Here is a 19,274-nt window from a genome sequence, read left to right as displayed (position 1 = left end):
GGGTGAGGAGGTTCTTTCTTTTTTTTTTTTTTTTTGAAAGTGTGCTAGCCCCTCTGTTGTTATTAATTGTAGGCTGAGGCTATCAGCCAGAGCGTTTACAGGCAGGGGGGTATATAGTAATCTATACGGTGTTCGGATCTCTTTTTTTCTTATGGGGGGTAAGAGAACTCTATATTAGAGGGTTGAGGAGGAGGATAAGTTCTGTGGTAAGGCTAGTAAAAAAAAGGGGAATGAGATTGTGATGGCTATACATTCTAGGGTTTCTTATCAAGCTACCAATATATCCATTTCACCTGTGACTACCTAAGGCTCACGTAGAGGCCCCAGTAGCCGGTTCGATGCTATTGGCCGGGGGTGGTACTAAAATTAGGAGGGTACGGGCTGCTTCGATTTATAATAGTTATACAAATAAGGCTTAGAAGCGTTTTTTTTGTGCTGCTACTAGTGGTGAACTTGGCAGGAGGTGTCTACGCAGGATTAGCGTGTGTACGGCAAGTGGACCTAAAATGTTTGGTAGCATATTCCTCTGTAGCGCATATGAGGCTTGTGCTATTAGGAGTGCTTAGCAACACGGTATTAGGGGTAGTGGGGGCCATTATTATTATGATCGGGCATGGGTTGTGTTCATCAGGTTTGTTCAGGTATGTGAATGCTATCTATAAGATGAGGCACTCGCGTCTGCTAGTAATAAATAAAGGGGGCTTGTTAGTCTGCCCAAGTCTAGTCTTAATGTGTTTCCTGTTAAGATCAAGCAACATAGCAGCCCCTCCTAGTCTAAACTTATTTGGGGAAATCCTCGTTTTCGGCGTGGGAGGGTGAATAAGTGGAGTGTTCCTGCTTATCCTGGGTCTGATAAGCTTTATTAGGGCATGTTTTAGACTATACCTATATGGAAGTTGTTGTCACGGGAAGGGGGTGTCACACAGGGAGTCCTTAAACTTGAGAAGAGTTTGTGATGTTTTTGTTCTGGCGGCTCATTGGATACCGCTGAACTTTATGTTTATGTTTATACCCTAAACAATGAATCGTAATCCTTATTCTCGTTACTATGTACCAGGTCCAAGTCCGTGGCCCTTTTTTGTGGCTATCTCGGCAAACGGAATAGCGGTAGGGTTAATTTTGTGACTGCATCGAACTCCCAGATTTCTATTAATAGGAATGAGGTTGGGGTGTATACTATTGAGAACTTTTAGATGATGGCGAGACTTAATTCGTGAGGGAGATATTGGGTTTCATACTCGCTTCGTAATCAAGAGATTTCGTGATGGAGTTGCCCTTTTTATTCTGTCTGAAGTAATGTTCTTCTTTTCTTTTTTTTGGACTTTCTTCCATAATGCCTTAAGACCCTCGTGTGAACTAGGGATGCGATGACCCCCTCCAGGGATCCGCACGCCAAACCCGTCGTCGACAAGGCTGTTCGAGACAGGTCTTTTAATTAGGAGGGGGTTATTCGTAACTCAAGCCCATAAGAGAATGCGTTTGAAGGATTATGATGTTGGGCCATTTATTGGCCTAGTGGTAACAATTTTATGTGGGACTGTGTTCTTCCTAGTGCAACTTCGAGAATACTACTGAAACTCATACACTATTGCAGATAGGGTGTATGGAAGAGTGTTTTATTTACTAACTGGGTTTCATGGAATGCACGTAGTTGTGGGGACTCTTTGACTAATGGTGAGGTTAGTCCGACTATGGCGTGGGGAGTTTTCCAGTCAACGGCACTTTGGTTTTGAGGCTTGCATTTGGTACTGACACTTCGTAGATGTGGTATGGGTAGCATTATGATGTTTAGTATATGTGTGGTTTGGAGGATGGTTATACATGTGGTGGTTCAAAATATGAGACGGGGACGTCTATACGTTTAAGTACCCAGACGCAAAGCCTTCGTGGTATGCGTACATTCAAGAAGAGCATGCTCCGTCCTGATATAAGATTCCTGACCATTTAAAAGGTTAAAAATAGGAGTCATACAGACTAGTTAAACAGTTTTGATTTGAAATCAAGTACCAAAGCGATTCCAAGCGCTTACTAGTCTGAGTAAAGTAGTCTAATTAAGGACAGAAGACCTATGATTTTCAAGTGTTATAAGTAACCTTTACTTGAAATGGTAAGCTTTGTGGTAAGACCTATAAAATTAGTGAGATTAGGGGTAATATTGATCGGGACAATTCTTAGGGTTAGAAGAGAAGAGATAGTAGGGGTGTGACTCGGTTTAGAGCTAAATCTGTATGGATTTCTTGTAATTATAAACCCTGATGGTCACTATAGTCCTGAGCCCTGTGTAAAATATTTTGTGGTACAAAGAACGGGGTCAATTCTGATACTAGTGGGTTTTGTAACCTTGATAGAGCAGCACGTAGTGAGAGGGCTGGTGATAAGGGGGGCGGGTACAGTGTTAAAATCTGGCGTTTTCCCGCTACATTCGTGGGTCCCTTCAATTATTAAGAACAGCAGATGGTTAGCAAGAGGGTTAATATTAACTTGGCAAAAAGTCGCCCCCCTTGTCTTTTTATCAATAATTATACCCTCTAAGGGGTTGTGAGTAGTAATTGTATTGATAGCTGGAATTGGGGCAGTAGGGGGCCTTAACCAGAATTCAGTACGAGTAATAAGCGCGTACTCGTCGTTTGTGCATACATCATGAATGCTGTTAGGGCTCACATGGTCAAGAGTAGTCTTTGTAGGGTATTTTGCAGTTTACTCGCTGTCGGTAGGGCTGTTTTTTTATGGGTGCTCAATAATAAACAAAACAAGAATGGGCGGTCAGATTAGTAGAGCCGCGAGGGGTATAGGGTTACTGATACTGATGGGGATGCCTCCTTTCCTTGGCTTTCTAGCGAAAGTATTGGTGTTTCTAATGAGAGGAAGGGCTGTAATCGTGGCTTGTATTATAGGTTCAGTAATCAGGCTAAAATTCTACATTGACTTTTTTTATAGGATAGTAATAAAAAGGTTAGTAGACAAAAACAAAGCAGAATTCAAGATTATGTGGAGGATAGTGATCGGGGCTAACCTAGCAGGGGGGGCATTGATCTTGGTGAGATTTATTTAGAAACTGCTTTTAGGCCAGGGGCGTTTTGATTTCGGCTCAAAAAGAGTGGGTAAAACCACAAAAGTATGATAAAAAGGTAATTTAAAATAAAATATTTTGTTTCAAACATAACTATAGGTAGTTGTTACCTCCTTTTTGTAGAATGGTACTTTAAAAAAAAGGATTGGTTTGCATCTAATTATTAAGCCTAGGTTTTCATTCTTAAGTGAGGAAGTTAATTAACATAATAGGGCTGCTAACTTTGTTATAAATGGCTTGTACCATTTTTCCTTATAAAAAAGTAGTTTAATTTAAGAACGATAGGTTGTGGGGCTATTAGTGGTGTCAACCCTTTTTTAGCTAGATATAGTTTAAAATAAAATATTGGCTTTGGGAGCTAAAGACACTTCCATAAGTTTTCTAGAAGAATGGTTATGGGGTTAAGAGTTGCGTTTGTCTGCATTGTGTCTTTTTTGTTTACGGGGTTATTTATGCTACTAAGGGAAAAGCGGGGTCTAGACCGAGAAAAGTGCAGTCCATATGAGTGTGGATTTGAGCCTATTGGAAGAGCTCGGAGGCCCTTTTCTATCCGATTCTTTCTAGTAGCAGTTTTGTTCGTCGTGTTTGATGTAGAGGTAGTGCTGTTAATACCTTTTGCCTACATGTTCTTTTACGGTAAGAGAGTGTTAGGGATTTTGTCCTCAAGGGGTTTCCTTCTTATCTTGTTTGGGGGTCTCTACCACGAATATCGTGAGGGGTCTTTGGAATGAGTAGGTTAATACTAGAAGTGGCATTTATGCGAAACGAATTTTGATGAGAGGTGATTGTAAGAGGCTTACTTTTGCTGTTGGAAGTGTATTGTGTGTACCTGTGGTTTTCACGTCGAGAGTGCTTCTTAAGGAAGTATGGGACCAATGAAAGTTCTCAAGGATCTAATAGAAGGTTTGAAAAGGCATATCTTACTATAGCGTATAGGGAAAAAAATATTAAGAGGCTAAAATCTAGTGCGGCTCTAAGGGCTAATAAGGCTAGATGATTGGCTTCTAAGTAAGGATAAATAAAATGATAAAAATACTAAAAAAGGAAGAAGTAGGGGGTTATGGAGAAGTGGAGTCCTGGTGACGTCGATGGCTGTGATCAACAAATCACAAAGATATTGGAACCCTTTATCTGTATAGCGGAGTCTGAGGAGGGTTGTTTGGAGCAAGGTTGAGGTTAATGATCCGAATGCAACTGGGGCATCCTGGAGCAGTGTTCTTAAAAAGAGATTGATTCTATAATGTGGTGGTTACAACGCATGCCTTAATAATAATTTTTTTTGCTGTGATACCTATCTTAATTGGAGCTTTCGGTAATTGGTTGATTCCTCTGCTAGTAGGAGGTAAAGATATAATTTACCCGCGAATAAACAACTTAAGTTATTGACTATCTCCTAATGCACTATATTTACTAATACTGTCCTTTAGAACGGATAAAGGAGTTGGTGCTGGATGAACTATTTACCCCCCTTTATCTGTGTACCCCTATCATAGGGGCCCTAGGATGGATGTTCTTATTGTGTCACTACATCTAGCTGGGCTCAGCTCTCTAGTGGGGGCTATTAACTTTGCTAGGACCAATAAAAATATGCCAGTGTTAGAAATGAAAGGAGAACGAGCGGAGCTTTATGTTTTAAGGATTAGAGTTACTGCAGTTCTTTTAATTATTTCAATTCCGGTTCTAGGAGGGGGCATCACAATAATCTTGTTTGACCGAAACTTTAACACAACTTTTTTCGATCCCGCAGGAGGGGGGGACCCCGTTTTGTTCCAACATTTGTTTTGATTTTTTGGGCATCCGGAAGTGTATATTCTTATTCTACCTGCCTTTGGTGTGATATCAAAAGTAATTATGCATTGCTCTGGAAAAGAAGCGGTTTTTGGTCTAATTGGGATAGTATACGCAATAATCGGAATTGGAGGGTTAGGGTGTATGGTGTGGGCTCACCACATGTTTACCGTAGGTCTTAATGTTGATACTCGAGGCTATTTTTCTACCGCAACTATAGTAATCGCTGTTCCAACAGGGGTGAAAGTATTCAGATGACTGGCAACTATAGCAGGAAGAAAATTCAAAATAAAGCCTGCCGCCTACTGAAGTACTGGGTTTCTGTTTTTATTCACCGTGGGAGGGCTAACAGGGGTCTTACTGTCTAGGGCTTCTATGGATGTGTCTCTACACGACACATATTATGTGGTGGCTCATTTCCATTATGTGCTAAGAATAGGGGCGGTGTTTGGGGTGTTCTGTGGTCTTAACCATTGGTTGCCAAATTTTGTTGGAGTATGCTTTAATAAGAAATGGAGGAAAGCCCATTTTATAGCAATATTTTTTGGGGTAAATACTACCTTCTTTCCTCAGCATTTCTTAGGCCTAAGAGGAATGCCTCGACGGTATAGACTACGCTGATATTTATGCTCACTGACATTGGGTGTCTTCTTATGGGTCCGCTGTGTCTTTTGGGTCTCTAATATATTTTAAGTTCCTTCTATGAGAGGCTCTAGTAAGCCAGCGAGGGGTTGTATTTAGTGGGGGTTTATGTGGTGAAATAGACTGAGCAGGTACCCGAGACCTTTATCCAGGAAGGAAGCATGTTTATAGCCAATTGCCATTTGTGTGAACTAACCCTTATAACACGTGTATCACTTATATTTATAAGAAATCGCGTAATCAATAATTTAAAGTCATGTTAATAGATGTTTTTTCTAGATTTGATGCTCACAGCTATAACTTAATTTGGTTGTCTATGCCGTTATGGTTGCTGTCTTCTATAGTGCCAATAACCGTGCTATTTAGAGACGTGTACACTAAGGGTAGAAGTACGAGCTCTTTTCGGAGTTTGGTGCTATCCTTTACTTATTCGATGATTCGATTGAACGGAAAGGGACTAAAGCTATCTGGGTTTCCTCTAGTAATAAGGGGTCTGTTCATGATAATTCTGATACTAAATCTGTCTGGAAACTTTCCATTCTTTTTCCCTGTAAGAGGGCAGTTTGTGTTCGGGTTCTCCTTTGCTTTGTCTATTTGAACTTGTTTAGTTTTATCTAGTCTTTTATGCAGATTTGAGCAGGGGTTGATGAGTCTCGTTCCAACAGGTTGCCCGTTAATCCTTGTGCCTTTTATAGTAGTGGTTGAGCTAATTAGTGGCATACTTCGCCCTTTAACATTAGTTTTACGTCTGACACTAAATCTGGGAGCTGGTAAAGTAATTCTAACTATATGCAGGAGAGAGTTAGTAGTTAGCTGGTTAAATAGCAGAAGGCTGCTTACAGGAGTTGGGGGTATTAAAGGGTTAATAATGGGCGGAGGTGTTTTTGGAGCCGCTGAAGTTGCAATCGCGTGTATTCAGTGTTATATTTTTTGTGTCTTATTGTGTCTCTATACGGAGGATCATAGAAGGTAGGTAGTTTTAAAAGCTTTGCTGAAGCGACGGCCTTGTAAGTCGTAGAAAACTATGTGTTTTAAAGCTATGATTTGAATAAAATTCCTAGGAGTTTTCTTAATAAGTATAGGCTGTTTTGTAATCTTCCGTATAAACAAACACCTTTTGTGTTTATTTGTAGGGCTTGAAATAATAAGACTAGGCTTATTGTTTGTAACCCATGTGTTTCTAATAAATCAGTTTTGGTTAATTTTACTAATTCTATGTTTAGCTGTTTGCGAAGCCAGAATTTGCTTGGCCCTTCTGGTTATGGTGATGCGACTATGCGGAGACGATTTGATGTCAAGGTTACTAAGAGATGGCTCGTAAAAATAGTATCATACAATTAAAAAGTAACTTAGGGTTACTTTTACTGATTCTGATTGGATACTTATTTATTCTTAGAGGGAGGACCTTTGGAAAAGCTTATTTATTGGAAGTTACTGTTTGAGAGAGTAATTGTCTCTCATTTAGCTTCAGAGTTCTACTAGATAGCGTAAGAATAGTCTTTGTTGGGACGGTTTTGGTAATTAGAGGAAGTGTAGCAACCTACTGCAAGTGGTATATAGCTGGAGAGCCATACTACAAGCGGTTTATGGGATTAGTATGGTTGTTTGTGCTGTCTATAGTGTTTATAATCTTAGTTCCTAATTTAGTAATACTTTTAATTGGTTGAGACGGGCTAGGGCTCACCTCATTCCTATTAGTGGCTTATTACCAGAACAATAAGAGGTTATCTGCGGCTATGTTGACAGCTTTGACTAATCGAATTGGGGATGTTTTTGTACTTTTTAGAGTTTCTATTTTTTTAAGAGAAGGGGGGTGGTTAATTTATATATACCACCCAGTGCAGACATGGGTTAATTTAGGGTTTGTGGTAGTTCTTGCAGGTATAACTAAAAGCGCACAAATGCCGTTTTGCGCATGGCTACCTGCTGCCATGGCGGCACCCACACCGGTCTCCTCTTTGGTGCATTCTTCGACATTGGTGACAGCTGGGGTTTATTTGATTCTTCGCTCTTTTTATATTATCAGAGCTAATCCCTTTGTGACTCAAATACTTATAGTCTTAAGACTATTTACTCTAATATTAGCGGGGTCAAGGGCTGTGTTTGCGTTTGACCTAAAAAAGGTAATCGCACTCTCGACTTTGAGGCAGTTAAGGTTAATAATATTCTCGATTTCAATCCTTCTTCCGTCTGTAGCTTTTTTTCATTTAGTAACCCATGCGGTATTTAAAGCTTTGTTGTTTCTAGGCGCAGGGGGTGTTATTCATAGAAACCAAAGAATCCAAGATATCCGGGGGTTAAGAAGCTTGTGGCAAGGATTACCGGTAAGAATGGGTGCAATAACGGTTGCAATTGTGTCCTTGAGAGGGGCCCCGTTTATAAGAGGGTTTTTCTCTAAAGACCTAATAATTGAGCTAAGAATGATAGACAGAAGAATAACTTATGGGTGCTATTTATTAGAGCTAACAGGTTTAATCTTCACTTCTTTTTATAGGGCACGGATTGTATTTAGAGTAATACTTGGGTCTAATTACGTTAATAGCAGAAGTTTGCGGATTAATGAGCACTTAAATATACAAACTCCTTTTCTTAGCCTGTATATTGGGGCTATTATCTTAGGAGGGGTATTAGGGAGGAAAATAGAGAGGTTTGGGTTTGTAGTAGTTCTTGAGAAATATGAGAGAGTCAGAGTATTTCTTATTCCCTTTGTAGGGTTAATTTTGTGATGAGGAGTGCTTAGAAAATTAGGGTCTAAGCCTTGGTCGTCAGCCAAACTATTAAGATTCTTTTTGAGAATGTGGCTCATAGAGAGGCTAACCTCCCACCCCAGAAAAATGGCCTTCTTTAAGGGGTCCAGGATGGTAGCTCAAAGTCTGGATCAAGGTTGACTAGAGCTATTGGGCCCTCAAGGTGCCCATAAGGGACTAGGTCAACTCAGCTGTTTGAATGAAATTGTTCAGAAAAATTATTTTACCTACCAGCTGGTAGTATGAGGGCTGGTGGTAGCGGGGGGCGTAAGCTTAATTATGTTTATATAATGAGAGTTATAGTCATATGTGTAATTTTGATGGCTGTGTTTTCGATTGTCTTAATTGCCAAGCAACCTATTTCTTTAGGGCTAGTGCTATTGAGGGGGTCTATAATTGCATGTGTGGAGGTTGCACTGGAGGTTAGAAGGTTGTTAGGGTTCTTATTGTTCCTAACTTACGTTAGGGGTGTAATAGTCCTGTTCTTGTATGTTTTAAGGATCTACCCCAATGAAGTGTATCGTTTTAATCTAGAGTTTATGGTTCTCGTCAGAAGGTGTTGTGCCAGAGCGGTCCTTATGGGTCTTATGAATTACGAGTACAGAGAAATTAGCGGGTCTTTGTTTCTAAGTTTCATGGCTGAAAGAAGCGGGTTAAGGTTATATATCCTAATAGCTGGTGTGTTACTGTTTGTAATATTAGTGGTGTCGTATTTGTGCATAAAAACCATGGTGCCTTTACGAAGAGTAAAATAAACCTAAAATAGAAGATACAGTAGCTTAATTAAAGCGTCTCATTGAAAATGAGGAAGATGGATACTTTAGTACCTTGTGTCAAATCTGTAGGAGGGTTTGATTATGGCCCTAAATTTATGGGCAAAATGCTTCTCATGATTCTAAATGCGGGCTTGAACAAATTAAGTGCAAGTTCAACATCAGTGGGGAAAATTGGTTAATAAAGGAAACTTTAACCCAGCTTTTTGACAAATTCGGGGTCAATTGATGAATGCCAGCAGCCGCGGTTAGATTCAGTTCGAATATAAATTTAAGCGGATTGGTTAGAGTCAATGTTGTGTTATAAAACTATAAAAAAACTATAGGTGCAGTGTAATGTTAACGGTTTTTTGTGGTTATATTCCTAAAGTTTTAGTGAGCTTCTAACGAATCTATGAAGTGAAACCAGGATTAGATACCCTGTTATCCATAGTTTAAAACAAAAGTTCCTCTTAACTAAACATTTGGTTGTCAAAGAGAAATAAATAGGCGGTGTCTGAGATAGAAAACAGGGGATCCTGGGTGTTAAAGGATAACCCACCTACATTTGAGCCTTGTCTTATTAGTGCGTGTGTATGGTTGTTTACTCTAATATGGTGAGTGTCCGGGTAAAATTTTTGGTTATTACTGAAGCTAACTCTTATTTTACTTGCTGAGTTCGGTAAGGTAAGTTACTTTTAGTTAGGTGCAGCTACTAGAATTGGCTATATGCCCATGTAGCACAACTTCAAAAATAATTCAGATTGACATGCAGCTTATGACAAGGTTAATCTGGGATACAGATGTAACTTAAGCAATAATTCAAAGATTGAGCTACTAAAAGGTAGCTCAACTAAGTAGACAAATAAGATAAGAAAACTTGCCTTTGAAGAAGGACTTGTAAGTAAGGGTTAAAAATAAAATTACCCTGAATACAATCAGATGAGTACTAATCGCCCGTCGCTCGCGGGGAAACCTGTGAAAAGTCGTAACAAGGTAGCAGTAACGGAAGTTGCTGCTAGGCTATAATATGCATATATAGTAAATAATATTATATTTGCCTTCCAAGCAAAAGTTCTAATGAAATTAGTGTATGCTGGCCAAATAGTTTAAGCTAAAACGTTGAGCTGTTAATTCAAAATCGCAGTAATTTGCTTTGGCTTGCTTAAGTAGTTTAGGGAAAACATAAGATTTTCATTCTTAAGTCAGATAGTATTTCTCTTAAGTTGTGCTTAGTAGTTAATGTTAATATAACTGAGAACTGCAAATTCTCCATAGTCTAGTTAGGCCTAAGCTTAGTGCCACGTGGGGGATGATCCAGTTGCTTTGATGAAGCAAAGTTCAAAAGTAGTTTTTTGGCACTTAGAACTTCGAAGCGTTATAAAGAAAAATTGTAGTAAGTAGGGCTTTGATTCCTAAAGAAAAAGTTAATCTTCTTCTTCATAAATAAGTTAAAAGTAGTTAATATATAACTTAGAATTGTCAGTTCTAGATTCCTCTTACTGAGGCTTTTTATAATTTATCTTTTTTAAAGAGACGTGCATAATTGTTTTGTGAAAAGTGCACTTGAATTAAAATAGTATAAATAAATTTTAGTACCTTTTGCATAAGGGTTTTTCAAGACAAGTTTAAGAATTTAATTTTCCCGAATAAAAGAGAGTTATTTTTTTGAGTTAAGAAATCGTGGCAGAGATTTAATTAAACTAAAGAATAGCGGCTAGATACTATTCGCGCTTTTAGATATCTGGTTGGCTTAAAAAGATGTGTAAGCATTTTCCTTAACTATTTAAGGGGTAAAATTTTTTGGGTTAAGCTGAAAAATACTAAAATTGATGTTAAAAAAAAATTGGGTTTCTATAGGCTTTAAACTGGCTATTAGATATTAGTGTATTTTAACTAAAACCAGATGGGGAAAAAAGATTAATTGGGTTATTCATTTACTTTAAAATAAGCCTATGGTTGTAGGACCAGTGACTATGATAAAAACGAGTAAAAATATTATTTATTTGGTATTACTATTTTGTTTTACCTTAAAAAACTAAAGGCTAAATAAAAGTTTTTAAACGAATTCGGCAAACTAAACTTCTCGACTGTTTAACAAAAACATTTCCTTTTGATGTAAGTAAAAGGTAGTCCCTGCCCAGTGCAACTAGAGTAATGTTTGTTGTAAACGGCGGCGTTAACGTGAGCGTCCTAAGGTAGCGCGATAATTTGCCTTTCAATTGAAGGATGGTATGAAAGGGTTAACGAAGAAGGTGCTGTGTCTGAAAATTTAATTTAAACTAACTTTAAGGTGAAGAGGCCTTTATGTAAAAGAAGGACGACAAGACCCTATGAAGCTTTATCTTAATTGGAGTTTTTGGCTCTTATACGATTTTGATGGGAGATCAGTGAAAATAAGTCTTTCACTATTATATAAATCTAACTCGTATTTCCTAACTTTATATGTGTGGCTAGCTACTCTAGGGATAACAGCGCAATTTCTCCCGAAAGATGGTATTGGAGGGGAAGATTGCGACCTCGATGTTGGCTTTAGATATCCTAGAGGCGTAGAAGCTTCTAATGGTGGGTCTGTTCGCCCTTTAAAATCTAACATGAGCTGAGTTCAGAACGGCGTGAGCTAGTTCAGTTTCTATCCTCTTTTAAAAATGAGCTAATTTTGTACGAAAGGACTTTTTCGCTAAAGCAACGCTTTGCCCTGGCTCTGTCATTGCTTAAATAATGCTACGCAATAAACTGATTAGTTTATAAAAAGGGTTGCCTTTTATGAAGCTGAAGGCCAATTAGTGGCGGTAGGGCGTGTCGTTGGTTCTTGTTAAAATTAGTATTGCTATTTTATTAAAAAATAGGGTTAAAACGGGTTGCAAATTAGGTAAAAAATAAAACAGTCTATTAATGCAGCCAAAAAGCAGCAATCACCCACCTAAAGAATAAAACAAGGGTTCTAAAAAGGCGGTGTGTAATGGATTTGTGCTAGTAACAGACAAAAAAAAACCAAACACTGTGGAAACCCTTAAGAATGAGGTTTTATAGTGTACCGCATTTCCTGTTACCGGCCGGTACAGTGACCGCAAGGCCTGTTCTCCTGTCCTTTTACACGGAAACCCTGTTGCTGATGCATGTAAAAAGCCCTTAGTTAAGATAACTTATAAGTCAAAGTAAAACTTAATTTTACTTGACATTGTGTATTTTATTGAAAATCTAGTTGCGAATGCCCATACCTGTCCAAACTTGTTTTAGATTATGCTTTACAACCTGTTGTAGATAAGGTTTTGAACCCTTTACAGTGAGTAAGCATTTTTCAGAGTCATGTGAGACTTAACCTAATTAGTGGTAGAAAAAAACAAACTTAAACCTAAATTCTAAAGCTATTTGCTTCCTGTGGTTAATTGTAAACTGCAGGAGAAATGGATCTAAGGTGTTAATTTTTTTCGTTTGCCCTAATTTTGGTTGCTCATGTGATTTTTTGGGGTTTGAAAACTAGACTATCTGTATCTTAAAATCAAAAAATAAATAGAAATCAAGTCATATGAAAGTTCCCAAAGCGTAATTCATGGGTCACTTAAAGTCTAAGCAAAAAAGTAAATCAAAAATAAAATAAAATCAAAATGACACACTAATGCCTGGGGGGGCTGATCTGGAGGGGAGGAAATAGGAAAGCAGGTTAAATAGAGGTGACAAAAATGTGGTGTGCAGCAACAAAATGAAGCTAAATAAAATTGTGAAACGTAGAAGCGTGAGCTTGTAAACAAGGTTGTGAGCGTCTTAAAAAGTAAGTGTTAACAATAGTATGTAATATTAACACGCCTAAAAGGGGGTTAGGTGGGTTATAAACTTACAAAGACTACAAGTGATGAAGTTTATGTCTGGTCCTGAGGTCCCTTTTAAGTGAGTTAGTTTCGTATAAAAGGTTTTTAAGCAAAGCAATGTTCTGTCACAGATCTGAGTGCTATAGACAATATTGTATAGGGCCTTTTTATGTAAATAAACGTGGCGTTAGGCTGTTAAATGTGCTGGTTATAGGATGGTTACATAGCAATAATTACTATATTTGCCTTCTGGGCAAAAATTTTAATGAAATTAGTGTACGCTGGGTGAATAAATTAAGCTAGAATGTTGAGCTGTTAATTGAAAATCCCAGTAATTTGCTTAGGGTATAAGATTCTTATTCTCAAGCCAGATAGCCTGTCTCTTAAGTTGTGTTTAGTTGCTAATGTTAATATAACTGAGAGCTACAAATTCTTCCTAGCTTAGTTGTACGTGGGGGGATGGCCCAGTTGCTTTGATGAAGCTAAGCTCAAAAGTAGTTTATTGCTCTGAGGTGTTATAAAGAAGTATTATAGTACGTAGGACTTTGATTCCTAAAGAAAAAGTTAAAGCTTTTCTTTATAAACAATTTAAGAGGAGTTAATTAGTTTTAGGCTCATCTCACTGAGGTTTTTTAGAATTTATCTTTCTAAAGAAATGCACACGATTGCCTCATAAAAAGCTTACTTGAAGTAAAGTGGGGCAAATAAATTTTAGTACTTCTTGCATAAGGGTAAAGCGAAGAGGCCTGTGTGTAAAAGAAGAGCAACAAGACCCTGCGAAGCTTTATTTTAATTGAAGTTTTTGGGTTTGTTAACCCAAAAGCTTATGCATAGCTTTAAGGTCTCTTTTAAGCGAGCGAGTTTTTAGCTAAAGCAATACTTTGTGACGGATCTGTAATGACATAAATAATATTGTATAATAGGCTGATTAACTTATAAAAAGGGTTCTTTTTATGTAAATGAGTGTGTTGCTTAGTGATAGATTGTTGAATGTGTTGGGCACTAGAGAGGCTGTATGAGAGTGGCTTAGGCAGGGGTTTGCTGCAAAAAAAGGCTTACTGTTAAGGGGTGTGTGAGATGGTTTTTTTTCATATAAAAACTGAGTGTTTAGAATAGACGTTGGAGGAGGGGACTTATGTCAGGGCGGAGGGGGTGACACTGTTAGGGTGCTCCCATTACCTGAAACTATTTCAGCTGTTGGAGATGCTGTTGTGAATGGTGTCGCTGAAGTTGTTCCTGATAATCAGGAGGAAGGGGGCCCCCATGCTGAGGGTGGCTATGTTCCTTTAGAAGAACAAATAGCTGTTGTGGAGCCTGAAGTCCCAGCTAATGTCTGTCAGCCAGTCGAGCAGAGAAATGTGGTTGTAAGTGAAGAAGACAGTGTTCCTGATGTTAGTAAAGACGGGGTCAGTAGTTATTAATGCTCATAGTTAAAGTTTATTGGTGTATTAATAGTTATAATTTATTAAAATAATCCATAAGATAAGCAAAATTACAGTTAATTCGTTTATTGTTAGGCTGTTATGGTCTATTTAAAAACTGGTCAATACGGGTCTCCTTACACCTAATTAACTTGGTTTTAGTGTATGCTTGAAAGGCTACAAAGCCTTTGCGGGGAGTAAGCATTCTTCAGGACCACATGAGATTCAACCTAATTATTGGCAGAGAAAGTGGTGAATTTGACCCTTAAATTCTAAGTTACTTGGGCTCTATAGCTAATTGTAAGCTGTAGGATAATGGGGATTTGAGACGTTTATTTCCTCATTTACCCCAGCTCTGGTTGCTCATGTGGTTTTCGGTTCGAAAACGAGGCGTGTATCTTAAAAATAAAAAAATTTTTGAAGCGTAAGTTGTTGGTCGCTTTAAGTCTAATTAAAAATAAAGTAAAAATGGAGCAAAAACAAAGTTGGACACTTAACACTTTGGGTGTCTTCAGAGGTGTAAAAAGGGGGGTCCAAGCTTATGTGTACTCATAAAAAAATGCGGTGTGCGGGGGGTTTGTGCCTGTATATATAACAAAAATTCATGAGGTGGCCGAGGAAGAGGTGGTGAGCTGTAAACTCATAAACAAGGTGTAGGCCTTTCTTATGAGATGGTTGGTAACAATACTGTGAATAATATTAACACGCCTAAGAGGTTGGTCCGTGACGAAGTACTAATAAGTTGGTGAAGATTATGAATGACAGGTTCTATGATTTGCCTTGTCCTGTAAACTTAAACGCTTGGTGAAGGTTTGGCTCTATACTAGGCTTGTGCCTAATTATCCAACTTCTAAGGGGTCTTTTATTGTCAACTCATTATACTGCTCATGAAGACATGGCATTCGATTCTGTAGTACATATTATGCGTAATGTGGAAAAAGGATGAATGTTGCGTAATATTCATGCAAATGGGTCCTCTATGTTTTTTATCTGTATTTATGCGCACATTGCTCGTGGGCTGTATTATGGGTCTTATTTAGATAAGACAGTGTGGTATTTTGGGGTGCATTTGTTTTTGTTAACTATGGCGGAGGCTTTCCTCGGTTACACTTTGCCTTGGGGGCAAATGTCATATTGGGGGGCTACTGTTATTACTAATATACTTAGAGTGATCCCCGTAGTAGGAGAGAGTATGCTCCGCTATGTATGAGGGGGTTGGACCGTGTGTAATGCAACTCTAAAGCGGTTTTATACTTTACACTTTCTCTTACCGTTTGTGATAGTGGCGGTTGTTTTTTTACACCTGTTTTTTTTACATGAGAAAGGGGAGTAATAACCCTTTGGGTATTGAAAGAGGTACTATGTGTGTGCCCTTCCACCCCTTCTATACTATTAAAGATCTTTTTGGTTATGTTTGCTTTAGGTTCTTTTTTATATATTTAGTGTGTGTGGATCCTGAGCTGTTAGGGAATCATTTAAAACTATTGGCCTGCTAATCCTATAAAAACGCCAATCCATGTTCAGCCTGAGTGGTATTTTATGTTTGCTTATGCAATCCTTCGTTCAATTCCTCATAAAGCGGGGGGGGTATATGTTATGTTTTTGTCGATTGTAGTATTATACCTAATTCCTAGTCTTCACAGAGGTAAGTATCGAAGTTTATGTTTTTACCCGTTTAATCAAGTAGTGTTTTGAGTGTTGGTTGGTAGGTTTATTAGGTTAACATGGATTGGTGCTCGCCCAGTGCGGGAGCCTTATATCATTTTGGGGCAGTGTCTTTCAGTCATTTATTTCTCTAGGTTGTTATTAAACCCTCTTTCTTTGTGGGTGTGGGACAAGCTGCTTGAATACCCTAAATTCTGTAGGAGTCGTCCTGTAGACCTGAAATGGTTTAAGTTTTTAGCTTATTTCAAGTTATTAAAATTAGTAAATCGCGAAAGTAGCGCACGTGAGTGGGCTAATAAGTGTAGAAAAATATAAATATGTCTTTTTACGGGAGTCGATATTTTGGTGATATTGTCCATGGGGAACTAGGGAAAGACCTGTTCCGGTACCATGGTTTTGTGATGATAGTAGCAGTGGCTGTGTTGGTCTTTGTTATATATATAGGATGCGTAATCCTTCTTACTAAATTTTCTTATCGCCATTTCTTGAACCGTCAACGATTAGAATTTTGATGGACTATTGTGCCAATGTTGATGTTAGTAGGGTTGTGGTTTCCTTCTATAATTAACCTATATTATATAGAAGAAGTAAAACGGCCCCGGTGAAATTTTAAGGCGATTGGGAAACAATGGTACTGATCTTACGAATTTTGTCGCAATTTAGACACTCCAAGCTCTAGAGAAAGCGCTGAAAGAATTTCGTGTTATACAATTGATTCTTACATAGAAGACCAGCAGGAGACATTTAGAAAAGGAGGGTATCGTTTGTTGGATGTTGATAACCGGATGGTGGCTCCAGCAGATGTGCAAATAACTGCTTTTGTAAGAAGGTCTGATGTGCTCCATTCGTTTGCACTCCCTAAGTTACTAATTAAAGTAGATGCCATCCCAGGTCGAATTAATCGGCTTCCTATAAAAGCTTCCCAGTGTAGAATTATTTACGGGCAGTGTTCTGAAATTTGCGGGGTTAACCATAGATTTATACCGATTGTGATTGAGTTTATTCCTGAGAAATATTTTGTCATATGGTTGGAAGCTCTTAACTAAAATAAAAAATAAGCTAAAGCTTTTAAGAAGCGTTAAACTTTTAATTTAATGAACTTGTACAATGGGCAAGTAGCTTTTAGTGATAAGGTGGTCTAATATTAGGATATAGGGCTCATGCCCCTAAGGCGCCGTGAGTAGTGGTATCTTTGTGAGAGCTGGCAGAGCTAATGCGTTTGATTTAGGATCAATTCATAAGTATATATACTTGCTTTCATGGCACAAGCTGGCAGACCTAATGCATACGATTTAAGCTCGTCTTATAAGATATACTCTTGTTTGTGTGTGAATTACAAAGCTAAGCCCAGTCTCATTATGGTTAGTGTCGAGTGTCTATTTAAGACTCTAAGGAGAGTAGCTGTTTTCTTTGGAGCCTCTATCCTATTAAGCCTTTGTCAAGTGTCAGCGGACTCTTTTACTCCCTTGGGGTCGACTAAGGCTGCACTGGTGGACTGAGTAGGCGTGGTTGTTGGTGTTATCCCTTTTGTAGGGGTGCTTCTCGCTGTGGGCTTCTATACTTTGTTGGAACGTAAAATTTTGGCTATCATTATAATCCGAAAGGGTCCATCCAAGGTGAGTTATATAGGGATCTTGCAGCCTTTTAGTGACGCAGGTAAGTTGTTATGTAAAGAGTTTATTGTGCCTACACGTGCTAACGTAGGGCCCTTCATTTTGGCTCCTGCACTAATATTAACTATCAGTTTACTTGGATGGCTTTTATACCCGTATAAGTCGGCTGAAGTGTTTTATGTTTTCGGGGTGATTCTGTTTATAGTTATTACTAGAGTCAGGGTTTACGGGGTAATAATATCCGGATGGGCTTCTAACTCTAAATACTCTTTGCTAGGTGCAGTTCGTGCGATGGCGCAAAGAATTTCTTATGAGATCCCTATAGGATTTATCTTCTTTTGTGTGGTGCTGTGCTCGGGTGTGTTTATGTTTCAAGAAATTAGGGTGTTCCAACAAAGGTCCTTTTTTTTCTTTTTTCCTTTGTGCGTAGTTATAGTTGTCTGAATGCTGTGTATGCTAGCTGAAACTAATCGGGCGCCATTTGATTTTGTGGAAGGAGAGTCGGAATTAGTGTCAGGATACAACGTGGAGTACAGCGGAGGGGGTTTGCAGTTATATTTATTGCGGAGTACTCTAGTATTCTTCTCAGAAGGGTTATAAGGGCGGCGATATTTTTCGGGGAAATGAAGCGTTGATCGGGGTCTTTATGATGGCTTTTGCGGTCTTCTTTGTGGTTATTCGTGCTTCTTTACCTCGTTTACGTTATGATAAGTTAATGAGTTTGTGTTGGACTGTTCTTCTATGTGTCATACTTATGGCTAGTGTGTGTGTAGTAGTTCTAGTTAGGGTGTATGTAAGATAATATAAACTAGTATAATTCATTACACTGAATGTGTCAGATAAAGTCTGTCTTACTTATGGTTAAAAGGTTGGCAATTAGACTTATTGCATTGATTATTATAAAAAACCTAAATATGAGTGTCATTGGGTTAAGCGTTCTAACTATTCTAAGTATGGGCGCCACAAGAGTCGCGATAGGGGGGGTAGAGTTGAACGGGTTGTACACCACAGACTTTGTAATAGGGTTAATGGTTACACTAACTCTATTTGTAGCAATTCTTTCCTACCTAAGGAGGGTTAAGATCCACCGGAAAGCAAGATTTAATTTAATAATTATCAGAATCAGCCTAATTTTAGTGATAAGATTCAGGGTGAGGAGGTTCTTTCTTTTTTTTTTTTTTTTTGAAAGTGTGCTAGCCCCTCTGTTGTTATTAATTGTAGGCTGAGGCTATCAGCCAGAGCGTTTACAGGCAGGGGGTATATAGTAATCTATACGGTGTTCGGATCTCTTTTTTTCTTATGGGGGGTAAGAGAACTCTATATTAGAGGGTTGAGGAGGAGGATAAGTTCTGTGGTAAGGCTAGTAAAAAAAAGGGGAATGAGATTGTGATGGCTATACATTCTAGGGTTTCTTATCAAGCTACCAATATATCCATTTCACCTGTGACTACCTAAGGCTCACGTAGAGGCCCCAGTAGCCGGTTCGATGCTATTGGCCGGGGTGGTACTAAAATTAGGAGGGTACGGGCTGCTTCGATTTATAATAGTTATACAAATAAGGCTTAGAAGCGTTTTTTTTGTGCTGCTACTAGTGGTGAACTTGGCAGGAGGTGTCTACGCAGGATTAGCGTGTGTACGGCAAGTGGACCTAAAATGTTTGGTAGCATATTCCTCTGTAGCGCATATGAGGCTTGTGCTATTAGGAGTGCTTAGCAACACGGTATTAGGGGTAGTGGGGGCCATTATTATTATGATCGGGCATGGGTT

At 38.6% G+C, this 19,274-nt stretch overlaps 1 protein-coding gene and 1 pseudogene across 1 annotated transcript; both read left to right on the top strand.

Annotated features, from left to right (window-relative positions):
* The first annotated feature begins 3,936 nt into the window (after positions 1-3,936).
* Positions 3,937-16,209, top strand: LOC134702606 (cytochrome b-like; annotated as a pseudogene).
* A 2-nt stretch (positions 16,210-16,211) lies between these two features.
* On the top strand, positions 16,212-16,940 carry LOC134702605 (cytochrome c oxidase subunit 2-like). Its single transcript, XM_063563379.1, is given in 1 exon segment — positions 16,212-16,940. A coding segment is annotated over 1 exon segment (729 nt).
* The last annotated feature ends 2,334 nt before the right edge of the window (positions 16,941-19,274 follow it).

The sequence above is a fragment of the Mytilus trossulus genome, unplaced genomic scaffold, assembly GCF_036588685.1.
Source record: "Mytilus trossulus isolate FHL-02 unplaced genomic scaffold, PNRI_Mtr1.1.1.hap1 h1tg000544l__unscaffolded, whole genome shotgun sequence".
In the NCBI taxonomy this organism is placed as follows: domain Eukaryota; kingdom Metazoa; phylum Mollusca; class Bivalvia; order Mytilida; family Mytilidae; genus Mytilus; species Mytilus trossulus.
This window is presented reverse-complemented; position numbering and strand designations above follow the sequence as displayed.